We start from the raw sequence: 27687 nt of genomic DNA on the forward strand, positions 1-27687 counted from the left end.
GGCCGGGGCGGGGCCGGGCCGCCCGATTCCACCGGCTCCGGGGCCCGACCTCAGCCTCTCCCGGCCCCGGGCCGCCGCCGCCGCATCTCCAACAGGGGCCCCCCGACTCGCCGCTGGATCAGTCCGGCGCCGAGTCGCGGAGCCCCGCAGGACACCCCCGTGGGGTCTCCGAGCGGCCTCCCTCGTCCCCAAACTAGCACGCAACTTTCCCTTCTTCCCGGGGCTGCGGCTGCGGCCGCTCCCGGACCCCCCCACCCCCCACCCCCCCGGTCACGCTCCCTGCGCCGGTTCGCGCTGCGGTGCCCGCCGGGTTCCCCCGAGCGCCGCGCGACGCGGTGCGGCGCGCGAGATGCCCCTGGGACACAGCATGAGGCTGGATCTGGAAAAAATCGCCCTGGAGTATATCGTGCCGTGTCTGCACGCGGTCGGTTTTTGCTACCTGGATAACTTCCTGGGCGAGGTAGTGGGCGACTGTGTCCTGGAGCGCGTCAAGCAGCTGCACGGCGACGGGGTCCTGCGCGACGGGCAGCTGGCGGGGCCGCGCGCCGGCGTCTCCAAGCGGCACCTGCGGGGTGACCAGATCGCGTGGATCGGGGGCAACGAGGAAGGCTGCGAGGCCATCAGCTTCCTGCTGTCCCTTCTCGACAGGCTGGTCCTGTGCTGCGGGAGCCGGCTGGGCAAGTACTACGTCAAGGAGAGGTCCAAGGTAGGACGCGCGCGCGGGCACGGGTGTCGCAGTCCGTGGTGTCGCCCTGGCACGGCTGCCGGCGAACTTTAGTTTTTCACGTAGCCAGAACTAGTTTGGTGTACAGGCTCCTCTACCCCCAACCTGGGCCAGGGGCCTATAATAGAAAGACATGCTAATCTGCATGTCCTGCCTAGACGTGAGGGTCAGGGGGTGAAGTCCCCACGAGCCGGGATTAGGGTTTGATTTTTAGACAGAGAGACGGGAAAGGTCTCACGCAAGTGATGAGAGACTCTGGCTGGGTGGCATAGTGCGAGAATGCGTCAATTTAAATGTCCACAAGCCCCCGTACTGTCCTTCTGAATTGTGCTCAGAAGCGGGTTCCTGCAGAATCACTTCTAGTACATAATGCAGGCAGTTGGGGTTTTTCAATGTGGCCGTTGGCTTGTGGGGCTGGGCAGGTGTGGGGAGAGTCTGCCTTGTGGAAGGGTAGATCTCCCGTCTCCAAGTTGCATCCAGGACACGATTAGACCCACTATTGACCAAGAAAGTTTTCTTGTGGTTCTGAGCCCGACCTGACATTTCCTACCTAATAGATTAGAGGGGAAAGCCACCCCAAACAGCTGGGTAAGTGATCAGGAGAGGGTATCATGTTTCTCTGACCAGAAACCATGTTTTTGTTCACATGGCCAAAAGTTGACTCCCTGGGTGGTGATTTGTCTTGGAATCATTCACAGGTAGGTGGGCAGAAACATGGATGTATGACATGGTGCTGCGGAATTGTCCAGTCGTTCAGTCTTTATATCAGTGGTAATCCTGCCAGTTTCCCTCCGCAGTCCTGGATGACTTGCATTTCTTTTCTTGTGGCCTGGTCAAGGGGCAATGCAGAGTGGTAGAAAACTGTTCAACACAATTGAGGCCAAGCAAAAAAGCTTGAGAAGCAAGGTGAACATTGACCTATGTACCTTTTAAAAACAATATATGTAGCATTTCTCAAGTGAAGATTTGATTCTGTGATAAAAGCCTACAATAGTTGTCTGAGGTTGACACTTAATAAAGGGCAAGAGATGAAGACTGGAAACGTGAGGAAACAAAGGGGTTGAGGCAGGTGAACAGATAAGGGGAAAGTAGATGATGCTGTATATACTTCTGAAGCCAGGAGGTCCTGGTTAGAATCTTTGAAAGCTTCGTTATTAGTCAAACCCAAATAAATCACTTAGGAGACACGAAGTCTTAGAAGAAAAGCTTTCCTTCTAAATTTTATTTTAATTGGAAGGAAATCAGAATGAACTGAACTCTTTCGACTGAACTCCTAGTAGTGTTCCTTGACTGTTCCTTCACTTTAGTGGGGGACTAGAAAGCCTTTTGTCCTGATTAGTTTTGTTTTTGCGTTAGATAACCCTGCCTACAGGAGTGGAGGCTGGGGTGGGGTGGGGGACTCATTTCTGTAAGTAAAGGTGCTTCTGCCTAGACAGTAGATAGTTTCATACCAGCTTTGAAAGTATCTCTTAAACTCAGGTGTGAGCAGCTTCCAACCCCAGCTTTGTAGACTCACAGTTTGCTGGAGGGAGGTCAGAATTATGTGGTAGAAAGCTGTCAGGAACATATTAGAAAGTTAAGTATTTTTTATGTACATTTTATCTAATGGATAGTGATGCATAGAGTCTGCGGCTAAATTAAATTCACTTTTGAGATGAAATGAAGAGTCCTGTGTATATCTAGATGGGGGAAAAAGATCTCCATATATGACTTCAGTTATGGGCTTTGGGGGTAGAACAAATAAGTTTTGAATCAGCCCTCTCAGGAGCTAAATTCTTAATTGAAAGGAGAAAATTCACCTTTTGTTCGTTGAAGAAATGTTGGTCTGTACCCAGATTTTGAGGTCACCTCTCTCTGTTTTACCTCGGAGCTCTTCATTCTTTCATTCCTGAAAGAAAATCATCTCTATGTTAGGATATTCTGACTAACTAGAACTAAATGAAAAACATGCTTAAGCAAACAATTAGTGGGGTCAAAAAAATTTTTGCTTGACTTGCTTGTATAAAGAAGCTTCCCTAGTAATGTCCGATGGCTTTGGGTCTCTTGTTTGAAGATCACTAGTATCACTTAAAATTAAACCTTCCTTTTCTTACTTTTCTTTCCCTAGAGAGTCTTCCTTTGGGGGCTGCTTCCCAGAGTAGTGATAGAGACCTCAGTTTCCTACTGTATCGATCCTTAAAGCAGGTTTTTTTTTTTCAGCAAAAACAAAATCTTTGAAAGGCAGAATTCATACATTCATTTAAAAACTTTTATTTGTACTTTTTATTCTGAAATATTTCAAATGTAAATGTGGAAAGGCTAATCATAATGAACACCTTTCATCCATTTTCAACCATTGTGTTTTCAGGCACTTCAAATTTGGAGGGATTACGATTATTATTGCGTTGATCCTAATTTAATACTTCTCTCCCCCTGCCCCTTACTCCCCCTTCCCCAGACTTGTGGAAGAGTATGTAAGGAACTAGGTTTCTCCTTCTTGCCAAAAAATTGTTGCTGGTCAGAAATTGTTTACAAGGTGCCTAAACCCCTTTGGGGGAAGTGGTTTTCCATACTGTACTACAGCAGTATGGCGCCCCCTAACTTTAAGCATGATCATTGCTTTCAAGCTATCAAAAGATTTATTTGCTACTCCCTTTTGGAGAATTTAGATCATATCCAAGATAAATATTGGTCATAATTTGCTCCTTTTGCTTTGGCTGCCTAGACACTGAAAATGGCTGTTTTCCAGAGAACGTGTAATTTATGGAACCAAAAGTCCTTCTGTAAAGCATCTCACTCTCGACTCACTAGGAAGTAGCTCTAATCATAATAGCGACCTTTTATTGAGCAGTTTGCTCTGTCTAGCACTGTGCTAAAAACTTATAAACACTTTTTAAACTTTATTCTTTATAATAATAGCATCAAAAATTGACCAGATTATTTACCAAGGTCACAGAATCATTGGTAAGCAGTCGCTTTTCACAGAAGTTAGGGTTTAACTGAGGGATTACTATGACACCTTAGATCAAAGTTGTTTAGTTTTTACCAAGTGTAAAATGAGGGGAAATAGTTAAAACTTTTTGGGGAGTGGGGTATTAACAAAAGAATTAAAGTACATGGGGGTATTCACAAATCCAGAACCTCTGTTAGAAGGGTGTCAGAGAGATTTTTGTTCTAATCCAAATCTCATTCAAGAGTATATATTTTTTAACTTTTATGATCTATTCCTTCATCTTCTAATTTTTACAGTTAGTATTGTGTGGGGTGCTATGTAGGGGTTGGGGATACCAAGGCTCACAGGCCTGCCGCATACACTTCGCATTTGTACCTGCTTTTGAATTGTAGTATCTCCTAGTTCACACTTGATTAACTATCTGGCTTGAAAAAAGACAAAACCGCTGACTGGGAGATAGCACAGAGGGATAGTATACATGTTACGCATTCCAGAAGTCCAGACTCCATCCCTATCATTGCATGGTGCCCCCCAGTACTGCTTGATGTATCCCCCAAACAAAAAAACTACAAAGCTTAAATATTGAAGTGGGTCAGATTAGTACCTAGAAAGAAGAAAAACTGGAACACTGTGCTAATGTTTTCTTAACTCTTGTGTGCAGGGAAAGTATTTGTTAGTTAATTTAGTGGTTGAACTCCCTGACTTTTACATGATGGTGTTATGGGGTAAACTGATAGTTCAATTCTTTCCTGAAAACCAGACAGAGAAATGATGAGTGAGCAGTAACTTAGGCATCAAAGAAACTGTTGCAAAGTGATGGATTTGTTCCTCCTATTCAGCAATAACAGTTTTGGCCCACCCTTCTTGTGTGATGTCAGGAATATATATTGCTCAGTGGAGCTTATCATGGTTGCAAGATACTTTAATCAAAGTAGGATCATGTATTTCAAAGATCAGGATCTCTCTCAAGTCCCAAGTGCAGGAAATGTAATCACAGTTCACCGAGGACTGAAGCCAGAAATTGGATCCAGACAGTCCTAAGCATCTTGGTCAGCTGATCTGTTCATTCTTTTCTCAGTAGTTTTATGGCTCCTGTCTTTGCTTCTCTGCATGTACACTTTCATTCTCATCTCTTCCTTTCTGTCCAGCAGTTATTGCTTTTGCAACATACATGGGTGAAGATGAGAACCCCACATAGCTGCCACAGCCTCAGTTCCAGATCAACAAACCCTTGACTATAATTCCTTGGACTCTGTATTTTCATTCTCTGGGAGGATGTCTAATGGTCTCACCTTGGCTCAAAAAGGCCTGTCAACTTGGTGAGGGGTGGTACTCAGGCATGTGGATTCAGGCATATCTTACAAATACTCTTGCCTGGTCCCAGAAGACCTCTTCTTGAAGAAAGGTCTGTGTGAGGTCTAGATACCCTAAATGGCATTTCCTCAACTGAAATTTTTGTTTTGTTTTGTTTTTGTTTTTATTTTTTTGCTTTTTGGGTCACACCCTGCATTGCATAGGGGTTAGTCCTAGCTCATGCACTCAGGAATTACTCCTGGCGCTGCTCAGAGGACCATATGGGATGTTGGGAATCGAACCAAGGTCGGCCGTGTGCATGGCAAATGCCCTACCCGTTGTGCTATTGCTCCAGCCCCTCAACTGAAATCTTAAACATTTCTAAGTGAGGTGTATTTTTTAGGGAGAGGAGAAGCTGAGTTTGATATACCGGAATATATTTTTGTAAGACTATGGAGGGTTCATACAAATGGTTTGGCATTAAAAAATAAGTTCTTAGAGGAACAAAATTAATCCAAGAAAATAATACACATGATGTAGTCACAGAGCCTCTATCTGGCGAAGGTCTTTAGTGATACTGGTTTTCAGAGTTGGATACGAGAAACTGCTTCTGCTCAGTCATAGAGCTATTCAGCAGTTGTTTTACATTTCGGTCCTGATCCACATCTCCGGCAGGATGTGGGCAGGGTAGGGGGTGATGTAGGGGGGTGTTCTGTAAAGTTGGTGTAGCGGGGAGGGACTCTGCAGCCAGGGTGTGCTCTGAGAAAAAGGTAGATGTGGAGATGGGACCTCCTTGGCAGTATAGCTGCATCAATCAGCCTTTACTTGGGAGTTTTAAATATACTTCTGACTTAGCTGGAATTACGTGGCCTCTCTGTACATTTTTCTCTTACACGGCATGAATTATTTCCCTTTTTGACCTTAGTTGACTCCAGTTTGTTCATTCTTTTCCTGATTCCTGTCTCTGGCTAGAAGAATGTCAAGATTTGCAACCAAGAATCAGTCCTGCAAATTACAGCTCAGTTCTGGAAACATCCTGTATGGAAGACAGCTCTGATGAGACATAAAGGGGCTGGGGGTGTTGATGGAGTCTGACCTTTAATGAGCAACACATGTGAGAAGCATCTCCAAGCTCCCCACATATGTCCTGAGGGCCAAGCTCAGAGGGCACCTTGTCTGTGAACCCCAGCTGCTCAGTCTGGCATGACCTCTGCTTTCTACTCACTCACCTTTAACAACCTTTGAGACCTTGGGTAAATTAAGTGGTGTCTTGACCTCTGCTGGTTGAACACTAAGGAGCAATGTATGGGTTGGCACTTATTTGTTAACCCTTATAACAAGGACTTAATAATTCCTTTATAGCAGCACTTTGTAGCTATTAACTAATATTGCTCGAAGAAATGGGTGTCATTTTTCTCTAGTGTTTGTCAGTGCACATGTTCTGACAGTAATGATAGTTCAGATGTGTTCTGTTGGGAATCTGCCAGGGGTGCCCAGCGGGTAGCTGAATCCAGAGACACTGGAGTTGTAAATGCGACAGACAAATCATTTTATGATGCCAGACTAAGGAATTCAGCCTTGGCAGATTGCCAGGAGCCGTTGCTTCGGCTCAGATTCAGAGCTTTGTGTCTGTTTGCCAAGGGAGATTAGTTAGCTTGGTTTGTTATAGGTAGAACGTGTGTACCCTTGTTTCCCTAGATTATTTCCATCTTAAACCAACATGGTACTTAACTCAGTCTTGTATCTTCGTTTACTACTAATGGGTGACTTCCTGTACTTGTTTTTGGAGAGCAGGTTGTGATTTAATCTCAATTTTTTTTTTACCAGCCTGATCCTAATTGAACATATACCTGGATTTCCAGCATCATATTTTGTTTTAGATTAATTTGGTACCTACTGAGTGTCCCTCATATTTGTTATAATGTTAATAACTCATTAAAATCAAGGCAATTTTAGATTTTTTCTTTATGTTTTTTTTTTTGTTGTTTGAAGGGTGGGGAGGGGGCGTCCTCCCAGGCAGTACTCAGGGGGCCCTGGCACCTCCTGGAATACTGGGCCAGTGTTCAATGTCCGGGCTTAAGGATAAATGCTCTTGGGCCCCATAACCTGGCTTTTCTAGACTACATTCAGCAATGTTTGGCTGGAGACCATGTGGTGCCAGGGATCAATCTACCTTACTGTATCAGGATTTGGGGGCTAGGGCCCACACTTTTCAGTCCTCAGAGGCTTCTTCTAACAAGGTGTTCAGGAACTGTTCCCACTGGTGCTGGGGCACCATATGGTGTCAGGAAACAGGCCCCCTGCACATTAAGCTTACGCTCTAGTCCTTTGTACTTGTAGTCAAGATTTTATATTTTGGGTGAAATGATGACTCATGTTCTCAAACACGATGACTCATTTCTGCGGAGTAAATGTACCCAAGTCCTATTAAGTATTCATTTTCCTATCAAAATGAGGTCAAGATACTATTATTATTATAAACACACACACACACACACACACACACACACACACACACACACAAAACTCCCAAATACAGAGCATCAGTACTATCAGTGGTTTTGATTATTGGCCAGTGGGAAGAAAACAAAATGAAAAACCTCAGTTACAGGTGTTAATGAATCTTTGTTTGGTTTTGTTTGGAGAACTTGAAATTGCTCTGCAGTATTCTTGATAATGCTCTCCTCTCCGAGCACTGCTTGGAAGTAACGAAGATGTACTTTTTCAGCTGCATGAAGCACTCTGAGCACTTGCTTTGTGCTCTCCAGGCCTGAGGGGCTAGTACTCACAAAATTCCCAGTGCATCCTTTTAAATTTTTTCTTTTTTAGTGTTGGGACCACACTTGGGGGCTATTTTTGATGGTACTCATGAAAACCTGCAGTGCCGGGAACAAACTGGAGTCAGAAGCATGCAAGTAGCATGCAAGAACACCTTACGCCCTGTTCTGCCTCTCTGTCCCTGAGTCTTTTTGAGGGGATGGCTTTGCTTCTATTAAAGCTGGTAAATAAAAGCAGGTTAATTTGCGTAATTGCAGAGGATGAGCATAGCTGTACTAAAACAAGGTCTGTCGTGGTCTCAGGCAGGAATAAAAACTTGTATCAATAATTTGACCTATTTCTCCATTTTTTGCTCTTGAAATTTACTAAGGAATCTCAGGTTTTTATCACTTTTGTTAAATTTGGGGTTTAATTTTTATAGGAGAAATCATGAAGACAGATTTTGAAGAGTTTTTATTTTTGGCACTTGAACCATACATCGCTTGCCTCCATTTCTTATTCTGATCCATTTCCATGTGCTTTTGCCAGAGTGTAAGAAGACTGAACTCCAACTCCAATCATGCCGCCTCTCCATGCTTAAAACAGCAACAGCAACCACCAGGCTCTCTCCCCATTGTCCACTGTACATTCTGTTAATTTCTTAGCATGCCTTTAAGGCTTCCCGCTTCTGACCGCAACTGACCCCATCTGACCTTTCTGCACTTAATCTTCCACTGACCACCCTCCTTCCCACTCAGCCCCTGCAGTGCTGGAAACCTATTTGCCCAACCGAATGAGCTTCCCCATTGTTCTCTGTTCTTCAAAACCCATCGTACTGCCTCCCCACTGGAGTTTCCCCCTCTGCTCCTAAGTTTCTGCAGGGAGCTCCTTCCAGGCCCCTCTCTCTATCTTTATTTATTTATTTATTTATTTATTTATTTATTTTTGGTGGCTTACTCTGCCCTCCATTATTTACGTCTTAACTCCTTGAAGACAAAAACTCTTAAACCTAATGCAGACTTTTAATGCTTCAAACAGTCGCTTGTAATTCATAGGTGCTTGTTGATTAAATTGCATCTTTAAAAGCCCTGTGATTTCAAAGGCTGTCAGGGTGTCCAAAAGCTATAAATATTTTAGGGAAAACAAAAGGTTTTGCCAGATGGGCCCTGATTTGATGCCTGGAGTGTGAAAAGATTTTATTAAAGTAATGTGCTGTGAGAGATCTTTTCAAAGAACCCCCCCCCCCCCCGCCCGTCCCCCAAGTCTGAAGTTCTGGGTTTTGCCTCAGTTAATAACCAGGTCACACAGCTCATGTATAGGTCTGGCTCAGAGAGTCAAGAGGAGCCTGCAGATGTGAGGCGAGACCTGGGTCTGTCCCTGGCCAGTAACATCTCATGGTATCAGTTTCTTCTTATGAATAAGGATGATGGTTGCTTTTTATTTGTTTACCTTACTTCTGCTTTACTATTTTGGTGTGTGTGTTGGGGTGGGTGGGAAGGGGAAGAAGGGAAGTTTGCAGGGTGGCTCATCTGGCAGTGCTCAGGGCTCATTCCTTGGGCCATTATTGGTGAGGAGAGTCAAACCCAGGCTAGCCATATGTGAAGCAAGCATCTTCCCTATTGTACTATCTCTCTGGCCTTTTGTCTTTATTATTTTTAGCCCCCACCCCACCCCTTTTTGTATGGAGCTCCTTTGAGGCCCCCCTCTCTACATTCATTTATTTGGTGGCTTTATTGATCTGCAACACCTTCTTTTAGGATTACCATTGCACACCCACCACCATGTTTCTTGTTTTAACATTTTAGCTTAACTTAGCCCCAGCACCTCTTACCAGGCACAGGAACAGATGTTTGATGTTGTATTTCATCTCCCTGTGATCTTGGGCAAGTCAGCACTCGCCTACCTCGTCTGCAACATGGATGCGACCACATCCATCTACTCGTGGGATCATAACGAATCTATAGAAAATCAAGAGTGAATTTCCAAGTGAAAGGGCAAATAGGTGCTTTCAGTATCACGCCCTGGACTTTTGAAAAGGGACACATGCACCAGCGACAGGATGGGGTCCCTCAGTGGCTTTGCAGTTTTGCTGCAGTACCTTTTGACTTGAGGAATAACACTGCAGACCTGGTCAGAAACTATCCTAGGAACTTCCTCTCACTGCTCCCTGTCACCTCCGTTTCCCCAAACTAACTAGTGCCACTGTACTTTAGGATTGAAGCCTTTCCCAAAAGCTCTTAGTTTTGCCACAAAAATAGTCTGGATTCTCAAAAGCCTGACGCTTGCCTCAGCCTCGCCTGACACTTGGCAGCAATCGCAAATTCCCAGACTTCTCAATAAGTGGGAAACTCCCAGGTCTTTCAGGTGAGTTACATCCATGTTCACATTTGAGAACCAGTAAATAAAATGAATTAAGAGAAGGGTAGTAGGGATGATGCTATATCTTCCAATAGTTTCTCTAGTAGAGAAAAACCAGGAGTTCAAGCAGGAATGACACCTGAGTTTGTTCGTTGCTCAAACCAAAACTACAAAATATTTTTGGGTCATTTGGGAAACCTCAAGGAACCTCCCACCATATGTTAAGCATTGCTTAGTCATGCTTTCTAATATTTGGATCAGTAAACTGAATTTTCTTTTCTTTTTCTTTTGGGGCTAGGGACTAGGGGGTTGGGTTGTTAGGCCACACCTGCCTTGCTCAGAGTTTACTCCTGGCTCTGCCCTTAGGGATCACTCCTAACAGTTCTGCAGGATTCTACATGATGCCTGGAATTGAACTGGGGTTGGCCTCATTTTAAGGCAGAATGATAGCACAGCGAGAAGGGTTTTTGCCTTGCACGTGGCCGACCCTGGTTCTATTCTTCTGTCCCTCTCAGAGAGCACAGCAAGCTACCTAGAGTATCCCACCCACTGGGCAGAGCATGGCAAGCTCCCCGTGGCATATTCAATATGCCAAAAATAGTAACAAGTTTCACAATGGAGATGTTACTGGTGCCCGCTCAAGCAAACCAATGAACAATGGGAGGACAGTGCTACAGTGCTTTAACTCTTGTACCATCTCTTCAACCTAAACTGAATATTTCAGAACCACAAGTTGCAGTGAACTCTACAAGTGAGTGAAACCCCTCTGTGGTGTGAATGACAATGGAGTGTTTGCCCCATTTCAGGGAAGGGAGGCACTGGGACAATCGGGAGAGAAAGTGAGTTTTGGATGAGCACAAACTGGAAAATTGTGTGTGAGAGCACATGATCCTCTCTCTTGAGAGACTGGATCATCTATCCGGCATTAACCGTGAGCACAGCACAGACTCCTACAGTGAACTCTGCCCCCGGAGTCATATGGCTGCTGGGAGGAGCCTGAGCCAGAACTCCATTTCCACAGAAGTAGGGTGGGTTGGTTGATGTCGGACATTAGATGAACTGGGTGGGTAAAACATTCCTGGACAAGATAAGGCCTCACACTGCAGACACGCCAGTGACGTAGTCTCCTTACACCTCAGTTTTCTCTTCCGTGAAATGGATATAGCAGTGGTTCCTGTTGGGGCCAAGCTAGAGCACCATGACCTAAGGGGTAGCCCCTGAGCACTACCAGGTGTGGTCCCCTAAAATAAACACCAAAAAATGATTCCTACCTCCCAGGGTCATTACGAAGATGAATGAGGTAGTATTTGTTATGTGCGTACAGCAGTGCCAGCAATATTGTAAGTGCCAGGCGTGTTTGGTGAAGAAACGGGGCTTCTACATTTTCATGAGCGCAAGTGGTTGGCTTGCATGCCGGGTCTTTCAGTCTGCAGATATTTTTCCAAGTGCTAAAGTGCGAATGTAAATATAAGATCTGGTTTCCTAGAAAGTTCTTGAGCTTTATTTTTTCTAGCATAGTTGGCAGTAACTTGATATAGTACTTTCAAAATTCCCTGAGACTTGCAGGTAAAACTGATAGAGACTGTAGGGGAACAGGCAGGAGGAGATTAGGGATACGAAGGAATCACCTGGTGTGGAAGGTCATCAAGGAGGCCTAGGAAGTGGCTAATCGCCTGGATTACCTAGACCATACCTAGGTTTACTTATTATTTATTTATTTATATATGTTTTTATTCAGTCGCTGTGAGATAGACCCTTACAAGCTGTTAATGATTAGGTTTCAGTCATAGAGTGCTCCAACACCCATCCCTCCACCAGTGTACATTTCCCAGCACCAGTGTTTCTAATTTCCCTCCCATCACCCCCACCTCACCCCCAGCCTGCTCTAAGGCGGGCATTTCTCTTTCTATATGTAAATGGACACGGAGTGTATCAAGCTGAGTAAAATGAGTCAGAAGGAGAGGGACAGATATAGAATGACTGCATTCATTTGCGGTATATAAAAATATATAAGAAAAGACTAATATCCAAGGTCAGGGAAAACAGGGCTAGGAAAACTGGTCAATGATTGGGATCTACCACAAGTGTGTGTGAGGTGGAGGGCAGGTAAAACAGAGAAGGGACCAGTATAATAGTTGGAAATGATCACGCTGGACAAGACTGACTGATTTATTGGTGCACATTCTTAGGACATAATAACACCCACCTTTGTGAAAAAGATATGAATGAAAGAGGAGAAAGGCTTCAGTCTTTCTTCATACTCCTCCTTTCGGAGACCTCTCCCTAAGGAGGGGATCTTCCCTGCCTTACTCTCCCTTCCTGTTTCCCTAAATAAAGTCTTTTACTGAATTTGGCTATTTTGCTCCCCAGTCCCTTGCTTTCAGTTTTGACTGCTTGAGGACCAGAACCTGACCTTCCATGCCCACTACAACAAAATGACTTTCTTTCATCCGTGACCACCTTATTTTTCATGAACAAAGTCTTACCTTACCAACTCTACTTAAGATGGATTTCAAGTATTTTAGAATTAATATAGATGGGAGTGTATTGATAATCATACTTCATTCTTCGACTATTTTGTAATCATAAACACCCTCTCCCTTCACCCTTGTTTCAAATATTTAGAGCCTCTATAACAACAGGTAAAATTTAATTTTTCTAATAAGGCTGTTTCTCACATCAAAGGGAGTGAAATAGTTTGAGTCCCTATCCGGATATTGCCCCAGGGATTACTCGTGAAGTTTTCTATAGGAGTAAGTTAGCATGATGGCTTCCAGGATTAATGAGAATTTGTGAACAGTGGGACACCGGGCGGATCGCAGCTGCTGCCTTTCCCAGCGCCGGGCAGTTCCAAATGCCCGTATATGTCGGGTACCACCCTCCAGCACTCTCATCCTCAGCAGATCTGTTGTAACTCTTAAGGAAGAATCCCAAAGGAGATGTGTCTTTCTGGCTTTCATTTCTGGGCTGAAGCGGGCTGAGGATTTCCCCGCTGCCTGGGAGCAGGCGTGGGAGCATTTCCCCAGTGCGGTGCTGCTGGTTACCCTGTGCCCGCGCCGCGCCCGCGCCCGCGCCCGCGCCCGCGCTGGTGTGGTGTGCGCTTCGGGTGTGGGCCAGCGCCACCGCACGCAGTGCACGTAGCCCTGTCACTCAGCCCTCACCCGGCTGGCCCCGAGCCAGGCCAGGCGTCCGCGGACGGGGGAAGGGCCACCGCCCCAAACCCAAACTGCCTGCTTTGCTCTGTCCTGCTCAGAGTCTGTTGACTGTGCCTAATTGCTGGGCCCAGGTTGAATCCCTTCCAAGGAGAGGAATGGGCCATTAATTAGAAAGGAATGACAATCATCTCTTAAATTCTTCCTGCCTCTGAGAGTTTCAGTAACTTCTGGGGGGGCGGGGGGGGGGAGTCACTCAAGTTCATGCAGGAAATGCAGGGTCCCCTGGAATCAAATCTTTGAATCTTGATCTAGGACAGACTCCACAGGCTGGTGAACCTGGCATTTTATGCAGACTGTGTGTGTGTGTGTGTGTGTGTGTGTGTGTGTGTGTGTGTGTGTGTGTGTGTTATTTTGGGGATGGAGCCCAGCTCTTTAATTTTAAGAATCTGAGATCACTTTGTAGCACTGTAGCACTGCCCTCCTGTTGTTCATCTATTTGCTCCAGTGGGCACCAGTAATGTCTCCATATTGAGACTTGTTGTTGTTACTGTTTTTGGCATATCAAATATGCCACGGGGAGCTTGCCAGGCTCTGCCGAGTAGGGCGGGATACTCTTGGTAGGTTGCCGGGCTCTCTGAGAGGGATGGAGGAATTGAACCTGGGTCGGCCGTGTGCAAGGCAAAAGCCCTATAAAGCCCTATCTCCTATGCTGTCACTCCAACCCGAGGTCACTTTGTAGACCTACTAAAAATCAAATATCACATACGGGTTTTTGGTTGGTTGAATGATTCCAGAGCTGCCCCCTAGTTGATAAAGGAAACCCTGAAGCCAGGTTCTGCAATAAGGGTGGTAAATGCTCTTCCTGTCAGGCATTGCTGCCCAGGAGGGATAGGCAGACCCATCACCTGAGAAACTGCCTCCATATAACCTCTCTTTGTTCAAATTACTAAAGTGCCTGCCTTAGTACAAGATCCAAACAGGATGGCAGTCCTCTGGGTTGGAGGTAAGGTTAGGTGTAGGTACTTGGGACAGGATCAGGATGAGGAATTTTCACTTTGGCTTTAGAGCAGAGGAGAAAGGCAGAAGTAATTGTTAGTCATGGATAACTTGGGAGTTGCTGAATAGATTACTGATTTGACTGGCATTTTGAATTTTCCAAATTACCTGCTCAGGTAGGAAAGCTTTGGAAAGTGTGGAGTATGCTAGTTGGATTTGGCTGGTGTTATGACCCACCCAAGATGTGTTTCCGATTTCTCCCTGTGTGGTGACATCAATCTTGAACTGCAGGCACATGAGGAGGAAGGAAATAGCCAGACTTGCTCTTAAATAAGATAGATGAGCAAGGTGGCAAGATAAATAGTCATAATGTGTGCGAAGTTCCTACTTCTTCTTCCGAAGTGTCACATTCCCCTACATCTCATTTCTTTGTGCCAATCTAGATGAAGTTAAAATGATTGTATACAAATTTGATAGCACTTTGAATGCTTACGAGAGTAGTCACACAGAGAGTTTCTCTTTGGATTCATACCAGAGGTGGAGCTGGTGGCAATCTGGTGCTGTTCCACTGCATTTGCTCAAAGCTTTAGAAGGCTTTGCAGAGTTTCTGTCCTCTCACACAGATAACTTCTGAGGTGGTTCTGTAGGAATTAAAGTATCAACAGTGGACCTCTGAAGATCACATTCTCAAGGAAAATGAGGAAAAAGCAACAATTAGTTTACTTTCCACATGCCCTGGATATAAGGTAACTTGCCTCTGAAAGGATATTTGGAGTTTTCTGACTCCTTTCTAGAACCAAATGGAAACTGGCACTTTGGCTTTATTTATCTTTAGCTTGTCCTTGCTCCCCTCCTCAATCACCCCCACACCTGCATTCATTTCAGTGGCCGGGGTCATACACACTTTAGTTGTGTGTCACAAAGGTCACACACATTTGCCATGGCACCAAGAATCTTACACAGCAGGAGTGCAGGGATCACAGAGGCATGTACCTAGATGCCTAGTCTGTCTTGCAGTCTCACAGGCTCATACTTCCAAGGCGAGTGCTCTACTGTACAGTTCTCCTCAATTCAGCTGCATTATTATTTATTTTTATTCTCAAGTAAAAAACTTGCAAATCCATTCTATTCCAGTTCTGGTGTTTGTCTCAGACTCTGCCTGCATGCATCAGTGTGAATATTTAGGGATTTTTTTAATAAGTTTTTAAAATTTATTTTTAAGTAGAAAAAGTTCATTTTAGAGTTGATGCTGGCCCATGTGGTGCCCTTGTTCCTGTTACTGATAATGCCTCAGATGCATTACTAAGTGGAGCACCTCCAAAGGCGCCTTTTGTTTTGTTTGTTTGGTTTTGGTGTTTTGGCTATACCTGTCTGTGCTCATGGCTTACTCCATGCTTTGTACTCAGAGATCACTCCTGGAAGTGCAATCGTATGTGGTGCTGGAGATGGAACCCAGGTGAGCCCTGTGCAAGGCAAGCACTACCCTTTATTCTCTGTACTATTTCTCTGGCCCCCAAAGGTGCCTTTATGAATACAGGATGGAAGTATTCAACTGTGACATTGCCCTGCTCACTGTTGCCTTAGTTGTGTGTGTTAAAATATGTGTTGAACACAAATGACCCAGGAAAATGGTCCCTAGAGTCTCCACTCACCACTGACTACAAACATAGGCTAGTTTGTCACCTAAGCTATTGTTATCCACATATAAATTAGATCAATCAATTTCCTTTACTCGCAGATGCCAAAAGCTTTCGCAAGTTTGCTGGCCTTGGATTTGAAGTTGTAAAGCACTTAAGTAGTCAGGTCTCTGAAGGAGAGACGTTTTGAACCCCAGTTGAGAGGAAAATGAGAACTTGCATATCAGCTATAAAAATAGCGAGATTAAGCTGCAGTTTGTGCCAAACTTGTGATAAGCATTTCACAAACCCTTTTTTCAGATGAGAAAACTGAAGCATAAAGTCATTAGTTAAAGGTCAGAGATAGAGGAGGTGAGGCACTTGCCTTGCATGCACACAACACTGGTTTGATCCTTGGCACCACATGTTCTTCCATAGCACTGATCAGGGTGCCCCTGAGCACCACAGGATGGGGCCCAAGAACCCAATCCCAACCCCTCAAATGGAAGACCTCCAGTCAGCAAATGATCATTTTAGACTAAAAGTATGAAGCAGATGGTATCTCTGCTCCATCCATTTTCCAATTAGAATCACCACTTTTCTAGTTTGAAAATGAATAGAGACCTGTGTAACAATAGTAGCTGGGAATGATCACGGTGGACAAGATCTGAGGGTTAAGTAGGTAAGGGATATTCTTGATAACCTTTCAGTATCAATATTGCAAACCACAATGCCTAAAACACAGAGAGAGAGAGAGAGAGAGAGAGAGAGAGAGAGAGAGAGAGAGAGAGAAAAGCACCTGTCACAGAGGCAGGCAAGGGGTTGGGGGGGGGGAGGATGGGAGGGAACCTGGGGACACTGGTGCTGGGAAATGTACTCTGGTGGAGGAATGGGTATTGGAATACTGTATGACTGAAATCCAATCACGAATGGCTTTGTAATGGTCTATCTCATGGTGATTCAATAAAAAAGTTAAAAAAAAAAGCACTGTAGCACTGTCCTCTCATTGTTCATCGATTTGCTCGAGCAGACCCAGTAACGTCTCCATTGTGAGATGTGTTGTTACTGTGTTTGGCATATCAAATACATCATGGGTAGCTTGCCAGGCTTTGCCATGTGGGCAAAATACTCTCAGTAGCTTGCCGGGATCTCTGAGAGGGGTGGAGGAATTGAACCCGGGTCAACCTGGTCGGCTACCTACAAAGCAAATGCCCTACCCACTGTGCTATCACTTGTGCACAATAGTCAAGCTGAGTTCGTCTTGATCAATAGCTTTCTGTTAAGGCCTCAGAATGGGAATCTGGAACTTTGAGTTTTCAACTTTACCTTCAGAATTGATGGGCTGATTCTTTTTTTCTCCTTTCTTTCTTTCTTTCTTTCTTTCTTTCTTTCTTTCTTTCTTTCTTTCTTTCTTCTAAAAGTAGTGTTCTATGGAGGCAGTTCAACAGTAACTTTGAACAGAACCAATTGCTCTTTGCTTTTCCCTCTGTAGCTTTTGGGGGAACTGACTATATTACTTGGATTTGACTATTCAAATATATCAATGTATATCTTCCAGGAATCCATGTACTGTTTCTTCTTGGACACAATGCCTAGGTATCTTTGACACGCTTTCCTTTGGTATAGACCCAGTGTGGGAATGTCGGAGACTTCACTCCTCTGTTAATAAATCCTTTTGCTTCAGAACTATGGGGAGGCCTCTGGGGATAGTGTGGGGCAGGGGTGGGCCGCAGAGCAAGTTCGGTGAATGCATAAGAGGGATGTGTGAATTTATCCGCACACCTAGGAATAGAATTATAGGATTAGCTTGTAGGTGTGATGGTAGGTTACTGAACTCCTATAAACTTCATGTATTAATCCTGTCCGGAAGTTTGATAAATAGAAAGTCTACAATAATGATGCTATGTCTTCCTGATCAGTGTCAGTATTTCTTGGCATGTTTGCCACATGATAATTAAAGTACTCTGGCCCTGATCTTATTGTTCTGAAGCATTCTCTTCCTTTGTACACTCTAAATCCTTTCCCGGGTTTGATGAGGTTTAGATAGCAACTCAGTTGAACTGATCTCTTTCCGGGGTTTGTTTCTGCCCCGTGCACAAATTGGCACAGAAGACAAGTTAAGGAAGTGAGACTCACTTCTCGGTATATCCCTTGCCTCCTGGTATTAGACTGTGTCGAAGACCAATAAATTGCTGGGAATGTGCTCAAGCCAGGACCCATCCAGCTCCTGTGGCTCCTGTCCAGAAAAACACTGATAAAAATTAGCCAGTGTAGTTACTACAGGCCCACTGAGGCCCACAATGATTTCCTTCCATTGTTTGCAACTAGGCGCTATTCCTTCAGGAACCAGGAGAGAGGATGAAGATCCACTTAGCTAGAATAAAATACTCTCTGTACTCTCCCTTTGGCAAAGATGCTTTGTAGACACATGAGGGCTTTACTCTGAAAAGTTAGTCCCCTGGATTGGTCCTTCAGGAGGCAGCAGTTGAGGGGTCTACTTTTTTTCTTTCCATAATTGAATCTAAGGGGAATCCTGATGTGCATAGGTATTTCCTACTCCCTGAAGAACTCTGTTGCTTCTTTTGAGGTTGTTGTCTTAGATGTTCTTGGACCGTCACAGGCCACATAACCCAAGCCCCCTTTACAGAAAAGAAATGAAGCCTGGGACCAGAGCAATGATAGAGGACAAGGCACTTGTCTTGCATGCGGCTGATTCAAACCCCAGCACCCCATATGGTCCCTCAAGCCCACCATAAGTAATTATTGAGTGCATAGTCAAGAGTAAGCACTGAGCATCATTGAGTGTGCTCCCCACACACAGACTGGAGGGCGGGAGGGACACCAAAAAGACAAAATGAATGAAACCTGAGATCACACAATTAGTTGCAGGATGAGATGGATGGCAGGTATCCAAACCACTGACCTTTTCTTTAGAGTTGAGCTGTTTGAGAGTCTTAGATTATGCAGCATTGATGGAGGACTTTTTCTTTCCAGGGCTTCACAGTGGGGAGAGGCTTCGGTGGCAAGAAATCCAGCCTTTAATTGTTTGTGGCTTAAGTGACTTTCATTATTGACTCAGTGGTGGCTCATATAATCCTAATAGCTGCTTCCAGGGATCAGTAATTCCTCAATCATTATAGGTGACTTCATTTTTCTCTTCTTCCCCAGCAAGGCCCATCATTTCTGTCTACCACCCATTTCCGTTCTTTGCCTTATTGTCATTTTGTTAGGTCTTGCTTGCAGTAACTTCAGAATCCAACCTTCAGAAAGAAGTTAAAGCCACCAGCCTAACATCCGCTGTTCGTGACATTGCATTGACACTTTAAATGTTCATAGGAAGGATATGGGGATTGCTAGCTGTAAGGGGATATAAAGTTTGAGAGAGATGGTGATTTAAGCATGAAGATCATTGTAAATCAGGTTACTGTTCAGCATTTAGTATTGTTCTCATCTGTAGCATATGTGAAGCATTTTGAGTACATGCCCAGTTCATGTTTTCATGCTACTACTGGGAATGACGAGGCACATCAAGGCTCATTCATGGATGCCCTTGTTGTACCTATATTTTGCCAGTAAAACTACCGTCCCAGCCATTCAGAAGGAAATATAAGACTTAAATTGCAACTTAAGTCTTAAAGATAAGTTTTTAAAGTGACAATAATTTGTGGATCTAAATATAAAAATCATTACCTAATAATCTAGGTATTCTTTAGAAAAGAGAGCCATTTTCTAATTTATCCATTTTAAAAAATTATCAAGTCAAGTTGTTTTAGTTTTTGTTGTTGTTATTGTTTTGGAAGCATACCGAGCAGTACTCAGGTATTGCTCTTGGTGGGCTCTGGGTACCAAACATGAGTCGGCTGCATGCAAGGCCTGTGCCCTATCCATTGTATTATCTCTCTGGCCTCCATAATTATCGGGTTTTAAATAGATACCTTCTGTGTGTCAGGTAATGTTCAGGGATCAAGAATGCATCAGAGAACAACACAGGAAAATGTACCTTTCACCTCTTTCATTGCAAGTTTCTAATATTTTTCATTTATATATCCTACTATTTCAAAAATACTGCAGCACTGTTGTGGTGTCCTATGGGGGGAAAACTCACTTTTTGCACTTAGTCTTTTTTTATAAATTTTTCATGGAGCAATTAGAAATTGGTAATGCTCTTAATAGTAATCCTATAAGAGTAATTTTCAGAATTGTAAAGGAAGAGAACTTGAGGTATTCATATAATTTGATCATTATGATCAAGGAGAAGACAATCATTAAGAAACTTTTGGTTTTGGACTATTCCTGGTAATGTTTAGGGACTTGCTTCTGGCTCTGAGCTCTGAGATCATGCCCGGCAGTGCTGAGAGACCATATGAGCAGCAAACTCCTTAACTCTGTATTATCTCTTCTGCCCCATGTCTGTGATTTTATTTTTTTGTTCTTATTGGGACCTGACTGTTGTTTCTGCTAACAAGTTGGGGCACAGCTTCAGGCTGACACTCCTTCTTTTTTGGGGGGGTGGCGGTCTAAATATTTTATTGTGTACACCTGACCTTTCCTTCTTCAGAATGGGTTCCTGTTTCTTTGTAAGTGCAAGTGTCTTTAGTCATTGTTCCGACACAGCAAAACGTGGTTCAGGATGAGTGCCAAACAAGCATAACTACTAAAATGCATGACATTCTAATTTTGTGAGAACTCAGAACCTGCTATTTCAGAAAGAATGACTGAAGGAGACCAAACATCCTAATGGTGATGTAGGAGATTTCCTATCCAAAGTGTTCCAGAACTGTGGGAATATTTTAGAATACTTCCCACTAGGTTGAATCGTGATGTATGAATTGATGGTTAAAATTTTATGCTGAAGTATCCAAATTTTGATCTTGTCTGTGCAGTTAAACATCTAGTAGTTACCTATAAACTAAGTACCTAATAGTTACCTATAAATGTCACACAGCACTCAAGGAGACTATGTTACTCAGCTACTCATCAGAGAGAGGAGCATCTCAGCTTTGTTAACCTTTTGGGGAATCTCTCCATAGGCAATGGTGGCTTGCTACCCAGGAAATGGAACCGGTTATGTTCGACATGTTGACAACCCCAACGGTGATGGCCGCTGTATCACCTGCATCTACTATTTGAACAAGAATTGGGATGCCAAGGTACTTCTGTGGGAGTAGAGTGTGATAATGAAAATGACAGGAGGTTTAGATGACCATTCAGAATTTATATCTCCTAATGCTGGGGTTTCTCATTCATATTCCTCACCCCCATCCCACTCCCAGTGATTTTAGTATTGAAGTTTATTTATCCTAAAGTTGAGGAGTTGAAAATGATTGCTATAAAGCTAATTTGATGGAAGGGAGGAAACGGGTCTTTATTAGAAGATGGGAGGAAAGGTTGGTGAAGAGAAGGCCATCTATTATTTTCTGATGATTTAAGGGATCAGTTTTTATTTTGAAGCCTAATCCAGAGCTGATGCAACTCTCATTGCAGAATAAGATATACACTTTTCCCTTCTAGCCCTGACATTGAGAGGATTCTTCTTCAAATAGAACTGTAGGATATAAAATCATTTTTGAGAAAGATTTTGATAGTTCTCATTCTCTCTCTCTCTCTCTCTCTCTCTCTCTCTCTCTCTCTCTCTGCAATCACTTTTATTGTTGGCCTCTTCCCATAGTTTAATAGGCTTTATAAAAGCACAAGGCTTTGTGACATATTTTTGTAATTCTGAGCATGCAGATAGATAAAGGTAGGAAGTCTGGTTCTACACTTACAAACATTGTCTGGAATCTGTATGCTTTCTGAAAGTTAGGGCTAACTTAGAAGTTGGAGAGGTTGTGGAACTTTTTAGAACTACTTGTCTTCGAAGTTTCTGTATCCCATTTCCTGTTGTTATGGCCTATACTAATTGTCACAATTGCAAGGGAAATGAAACCTCAGAAACAAGTGAATTAGTTACAAAGCTTGTCTCTTCTGTCTGTTACCATGGATGGAATATATATTTCTCCAATGTCCTGTTCAGTTTTGCAGAGTGGTACAGGCAAGGGAGTGGAATTGCATCACAGCAACAAGAATGCATTGCCTATTAAGATATCATTCACAGGACCAGAGAGACAGTCTGGGGATTAAGGCACTGGCATGACATGCAGCTGACTGGTTTGATTCTTAACACTGCATGGTCCCCCAAGCACCACCAGGTGTGACCCTAGATGTCCCCAAACATTGCTGAGTAATCCCTAGTACCTCCAACTCTGAACAGTACTTGTATGCTCATTCCCTTGCATTGAATCCCTTACCTGATTGGCCAAGAATCATAGCTAGGGCCACCGGATCTCTTGAGTACCCCTTGAGAGATTTCCATGTCCTTCCACACACACAATAAAACCCCAAACTTTAAGAAATAGTCTGACACATATTGTAGTGCCTGTTGTTATTGCCAGGCTTTGTGCTGATGTGTGGAATTCTACCCTTGTATGGGTCATCTAGTAATACATGAGCTATACATGTCGAAAGAAAAAAGAAATTCAAACAAGAAAGTGAAAGATGTAATAAAAGGTACACATGGGATGACATAAGAGGTCAGAAAGAAGAACATGCCACTTCTAACCAGCCACTTCATGTCACTTCTAACCACTTCTAAGGTGAGAAGACTAGGGACATTCAGAAGAAAGCCACAAATTCTAAATGAAGAGAAAATCCTCCTCGATAACTAATAATATCAGATTTAACCATAAAGAATCTGAAGGTTTGGAAGTATAGGTTGAGATGAGTCAAACACTGGCAGTTGTGCACAATTCAGTCAGAGTGTCCTTCATTTTGTGTTCGTGGGTTCCATGGCAATGGGGAGTGAGAAATTTGGCATGAGGAAATTGAAGAGCTATTTCAGTTGAGATAAAGCGTAGTATACAGGATAAGGTTGTAGTAAAAATGTGGATGGAATTTCTGCTTGGAAGATAAGTTGAAACATGGCTTTGTTTCTACAGTAGCCTGAAATACTAAAGATTAATAGATCAGAAAATAATTTGTCTTCTTGCTCTCCCTCAGCTACATGGTGGGGTCCTACGGATATTTCCAGAAGGGAAATCATTTATAGCAGATGTGGAACCCATTTTTGACAGACTCCTGTTCTTCTGGTCAGACCGCAGGAACCCACATGAAGTTCAGCCTTCCTATGCCACCAGGTAACTGCCATGGCCATAATTTCTTTTGGGGAGCTTCTTGTATAAACCCATTCCCAAAGAATTCTCTAAAATCTTGTTAGGCTGAGGCTATAGAATTCTGGCTGTACATATAAGGCATTCTGTCTGCCTCCCACTGAATGAGTTGTTGGGTCAATTGTAAGCAGAGAAAAAACTTTAAGAGATACAGTAGGGGGTGACCAGAGAGATGGTTACTTAAACACTGCTGGTTTGATTCTCCCCTTGCCCCCACCTCATGATCCCCAAGTAATGGCAGGAGTGATCCTGAACAGGGAGGCAGGAATAAGTCCTGAGTACTGCCAGATGTGGCATCAAAACCTCACCTCCTGAAAAAAAATAAAGAAAATGAGTTTGTTCTGACTTTTCATTTTTACCTTTTCTTTTCTTTTTTTTGTATGAATCACGATGAGGTACAGTTACAGACTTAAGAACTTTCGTGATTACATTTCAGTCATAAAATGATTGAGTACCCGTCCCCTCCACCAATGTTCTCCTTTTGGGTGTTATGGTTTGCAATAAAGTTTACCTTTTCTTTAAGTTTAATTTTTTTTCTCCAGATACCCATCATGTCCCAGCAATGACATTTTTCTTTTTAAATGTCATCTTTTTTTTCCATCTTTCTTGTTCAGTTTTGGGTCATACCCATTGGCGATTAGGGGACCGTGTGCTGGTGATTGAATCTACCTGGGACTTTTGCCAACACTCCAACTCTTTGGGGCTCCCCAGGCTTTCTCCTTCACCCCATAAATCTTAACTCACACATGTGGACATTCTCTGAGTAACTGAACAACTTAGTTTTTGTTTGTTTGTTATATGACTTGCAAGAATTGTTAATCTAAAACCTCTTGATATAGTTTCAATTTTTAACCATGAAAGTTCAATTCACTTGAGGAGGATGACTCATGTCCTCAAAGCAACTGTCTTGTTACAGTCACAATATTACAGGATTTTACAGAGAAGGAAAGGCAAGTTACAGACTGGTAGATGCCAGGGTAATCAATAAATTCAGGGACTGGTCTCTGAGGTACACTTCTAGTATGACTGTCAATAAATATTTCTGATTAAAGTTTCCCTCCTCTTCTCCTGTAGGAAAAGATAGAGGACATTCTTGACATTTTTTAACCACCCCTAACCAGACGGGTGTCTTCATTCCTAATATTGAATTTGACACCTAATTTCAATTTCAGATGTTTCCTTTATGACTAAAGCAGTAAGTCAGTCTGCACAGGAGTATTGGTTATGGTACAGTTTGTATTGAGAATAAGTTTTGAGGGCAGGAGGCGAGAACTTGTGTAGAAGATGGATTAAACATTAACAAACTTAATTAAATTAAAATCACATGTGTAAAGATTTGTAACTAGCCCCCACTAGAAATCACAGGTCTGAACCCCAGAGTAGATTATTAAATGCCAGATTGGAATGTGCCGTAGGTGAGCAGGTAACTTATTCTGACACCGCAATCTGCTTCTGACTTGTTTAATGGGGGGGCAGTAATTAGGCCCTGTAATTTGCACAGAATTTTCTAGTTATTGCCCAGTCCTTTGGCAATGAGACTTATAGGGAAAAGATTAGCAAATGTTGATAGGAAGCCCTTGGAAAATATAAAGTGCAATAGAAATTCCAGTGGCTAATAATAATTATAAAATGTTATGTTTTGAAAACTCAAGCATGAAATCACTCCTGTTGCCATCTTTCCTCTGGATGGGATAAAGCAAATTAAACGAGACTGAAAGAGAAAGCTTGAGGGCATCGTTATTGTAGTACATGTTTGTCATAGTGTCCAAGACTATGTCATTTAAAGGAAAGAAAGCCAGGAACTTGCAAGTGTCCTGTTGTTTACATCAGTTGTTCTATTTCTAATCTTTTTAAAAAAATTATTACTATTGCAGCAACTGGAAAATCACATTGATATTTATGAGTTTTGCAAAGTTGATAAACCATCTCTTACTGTCCAGAATCCTCCTCACTGTCATTACATCACTTCTTGTTCTCTTCATCTCTCCCCAACCCCTTCCATAAGCAATTTTCTTTAATGTTTATTTATTTGAGGGTCACACTCAGTTGTGCTCAGGATACTATTGGCTCTCTGCTCAGGGATCACTCCTGCAGGGCTCTGGGAATCATGTGGTGTCAGAAGTTAAACAAGTCAGCTGCGTGCTAGAAAAGTGCCTTACCCATGTACTATCTCTAGGCTACTTGTCTTTAACACATTGACATCATTGGTGGCTCACACTTGAATGTGGTTTGCAGTGCCTGCATCAGTGTTTTAAAGTTTCACTCGAGTACTGAGGCTGGAGTGATAGCACAGCAGGTAGGGCATTTGCCTCGCACACAGCTGACCCGGGTTCAATCCCCAGCATCACATATAGTCCTCTGAGCACCACCAGGAGTCATTCCTGAGTGCAAAGCCATGAGTAACCCCTGTGCATCATGAGGTGTGATCCAAAAAGCAAAAAATTAATTAATTAATTAATTAAAAAATAAATAAAGTTTCACTCGAATAGACCGAACACGATGGCCACTCAATGCCTCTATTGCAAACCACAACACCCTAGAGGAAAGAGAGAGCAAAAGGGAATGCCCTGCCATAGAGGTGGGATGGGGTGGGGGGAGATTGGGGTGGTGGGAGGGCAACTGGATTGATTGGTGGTAGAGAATAGGCACTGGTGGAGGGATGGGTACTTGATCATTGTATAACTGAAACCCAAACCCAAAAGTTTGTAAGTCTACAACTGTGCCTCATGGTGTCTCACTAAAAAAAAAAAAAAGTCACTTTCTCTTCTCTGTGTTCTCCCTACCAACCTGGGTCTCTTTCAGGCATCTAGTCATTTCTGGTAGATGTGTTGCTTTATTAGTTGAAAGGTCTGTCTCCCTGGCTAGAGTTTGGAAGAGACAGGAAGAGCCAGATTTATATCATCGTTTGAATTTCAGTTGTTGAGGCTAATGCTTGGCACATACTTGGAAATTCTTACATGTTTTTATTACACTTAAATAGGATGGAAATCAGAGAAATTTATATGAAGTTGAAATTATGATGGAATTCCAATAATAGAGAAAACTTCACATGTTGATTCTGATGAAAGATTATAGATTTTTTCTTTATTTTGAGGAAGAATTTTTAAGCCTCTTATATCTAATTTTTTTTTAACAGATATGCTATGACCGTTTGGTACTTTGATGCTGAAGAAAGAGCAGAAGCCAAGAAGAAATTCAGGAATTTAACTAGTATGTGTTTTAATAAACTTTTGTGACTTTAGAACAAATTTATCCATGACTTTTGTTCACAATTTTTATGTGTATTCTTATATACTCTTTGGTTCCAAGTATAGTATGACTTGATGTCAGATGCATAAATATCTTGATGTGCTTAATCCTGTAAAACCCCATCTTAGCTTTGCAAAGAAAAAAAATAGAAGAAAATGTTAAGGACATTACATGATGGATTATACCTGATGAGAAAGTTATATTGTTAATGGTTTGTTGAACATAACATATACTTACACATGGTTTGGGCACGTTATAAAGGAGATATGATAAAGACCAGATCTACTTAATTTTTAATGTTGGTGTAGTATATGCCTCAGTATAAAAATTGGGCTATGTAATAGAAATCTGAATATGACTTAACATTATTCCTGTGTTATTCTGGCCAGAATGTAAGGCAATGTCGCTCAAAATACGTTGCATTGAGAGGTCTGATCCTTTAGACTGACTTGTGAAAAGGTAAATTTTCTGGCCCCGCAAATGTGTGAACTGTTGCGGACCATGTTCTTCTCTTGAAAACTCAGTATTCATTGGCACAGGAGTGCAGAAAAATTAATTTATAAAATTCTGCAATGGATGTATTGTAATATTGCATAACTCATGACCAATTGGGTTATCTACTGTCAGTCACAATCACAGTCACAGTCCTCCCATTGTTCATCGATTTGCTTGAGTGGCCCCAGTAACGTCCCCATCGTTAGACTTGTTGTTACTGTGTTTGCATATTGAATACATCACGGGTACTTTGCCAGGCTTTGCCGTGTGGGCCAGATACTCTTGGTAGCTTGCCGGGCTCTACTGTCAGATACCAAAGAAAACACATGTGCAAATCTCTAACAGGAAGCAGTCCACCCAACTTTATTATGTAAGATGGGAAATATTGATTAGAAGATCTTTTGGTGACCCTTGTAACATTAATCAGATCTGATCCATTGCCTTCTTTACTCTTTTCTGTCCCCAACCCAGGGAAATCTGAATCTGCCCTCACTGAAGATTGACTGTGCTGGAAAGTATACAGGCCTTACTCATTTTAGCAATGGTTCTTGAATTTTTTAAGCTTTGAGTTCCAAAAATGGCCTCTTCTATGACTCGAACTTCCCCTCACTGCTTGCATTGATCACATCCCTGTCTTGCCTATGGTACTTTGTGGTTTTTTTTTTTTTTTGACAAGACTACATCAGTCTTCAGATACTGTCTTAGCCAGATGGACTCATTTGCCAACTCCAGAAATACCTGCAGATGATCTACCTGGCTGGTGGTTTAACTGATAGATTGGGTGATGCTGGCTCTCCAAAACAAGAGCCCAGAAGCATGGGCGAGGGAATGACTCTTATTTGCACTTTATCTATGATTCCTGAATTGAAACACGGAGGTTGCAGAAGAAGAAGAAGAAGAAGAAGAA

At 42.9% G+C, this 27687-nt stretch overlaps 1 protein-coding gene across 1 annotated transcript; it reads left to right on the plus strand.

Moving 5' to 3' along the window:
• EGLN3 (egl-9 family hypoxia inducible factor 3) lies at nucleotides 1–27687 on the plus strand. Its single transcript, XM_056133684.1, has 5 exons — nucleotides 1–706; nucleotides 20862–20981; nucleotides 22867–23003; nucleotides 26173–26246; nucleotides 27252–27687. The coding sequence occupies exons 1-5, from the start codon at nucleotides 350–352 to the stop codon at nucleotides 27281–27283; spliced, it is 720 nt and encodes a 239-aa protein (XP_055989659.1). The 5' UTR covers nucleotides 1–349; the 3' UTR covers nucleotides 27284–27687.

The sequence above is a fragment of the Sorex fumeus genome, unplaced genomic scaffold (assembly GCF_029834395.1).
Source record: "Sorex fumeus unplaced genomic scaffold, SorFum_2.1 ptg000098l, whole genome shotgun sequence".
Taxonomy (NCBI): Eukaryota; Metazoa; Chordata; class Mammalia; order Eulipotyphla; family Soricidae; genus Sorex; species Sorex fumeus.

Bases quoted from the DNA above. Each gene is read 5' to 3' on its own strand.
- EGLN3 (XM_056133684.1), top strand. From the start codon at position 350: ATGCCCCTGGGACACAGCATGAGGCTGGATCTGGAAAAAATCGCCCTG. The intron at 20,982-22,866 runs GTACTTCTGTGG...GCTCTCCCTCAG, and splicing joins ACAAGAATTGGGATGCCAAG to CTACATGGTGGGGTCCTACG. The intron at 23,004-26,172 runs GTAACTGCCATG...TTTTTTTAACAG, and splicing joins CAGCCTTCCTATGCCACCAG to ATATGCTATGACCGTTTGGT.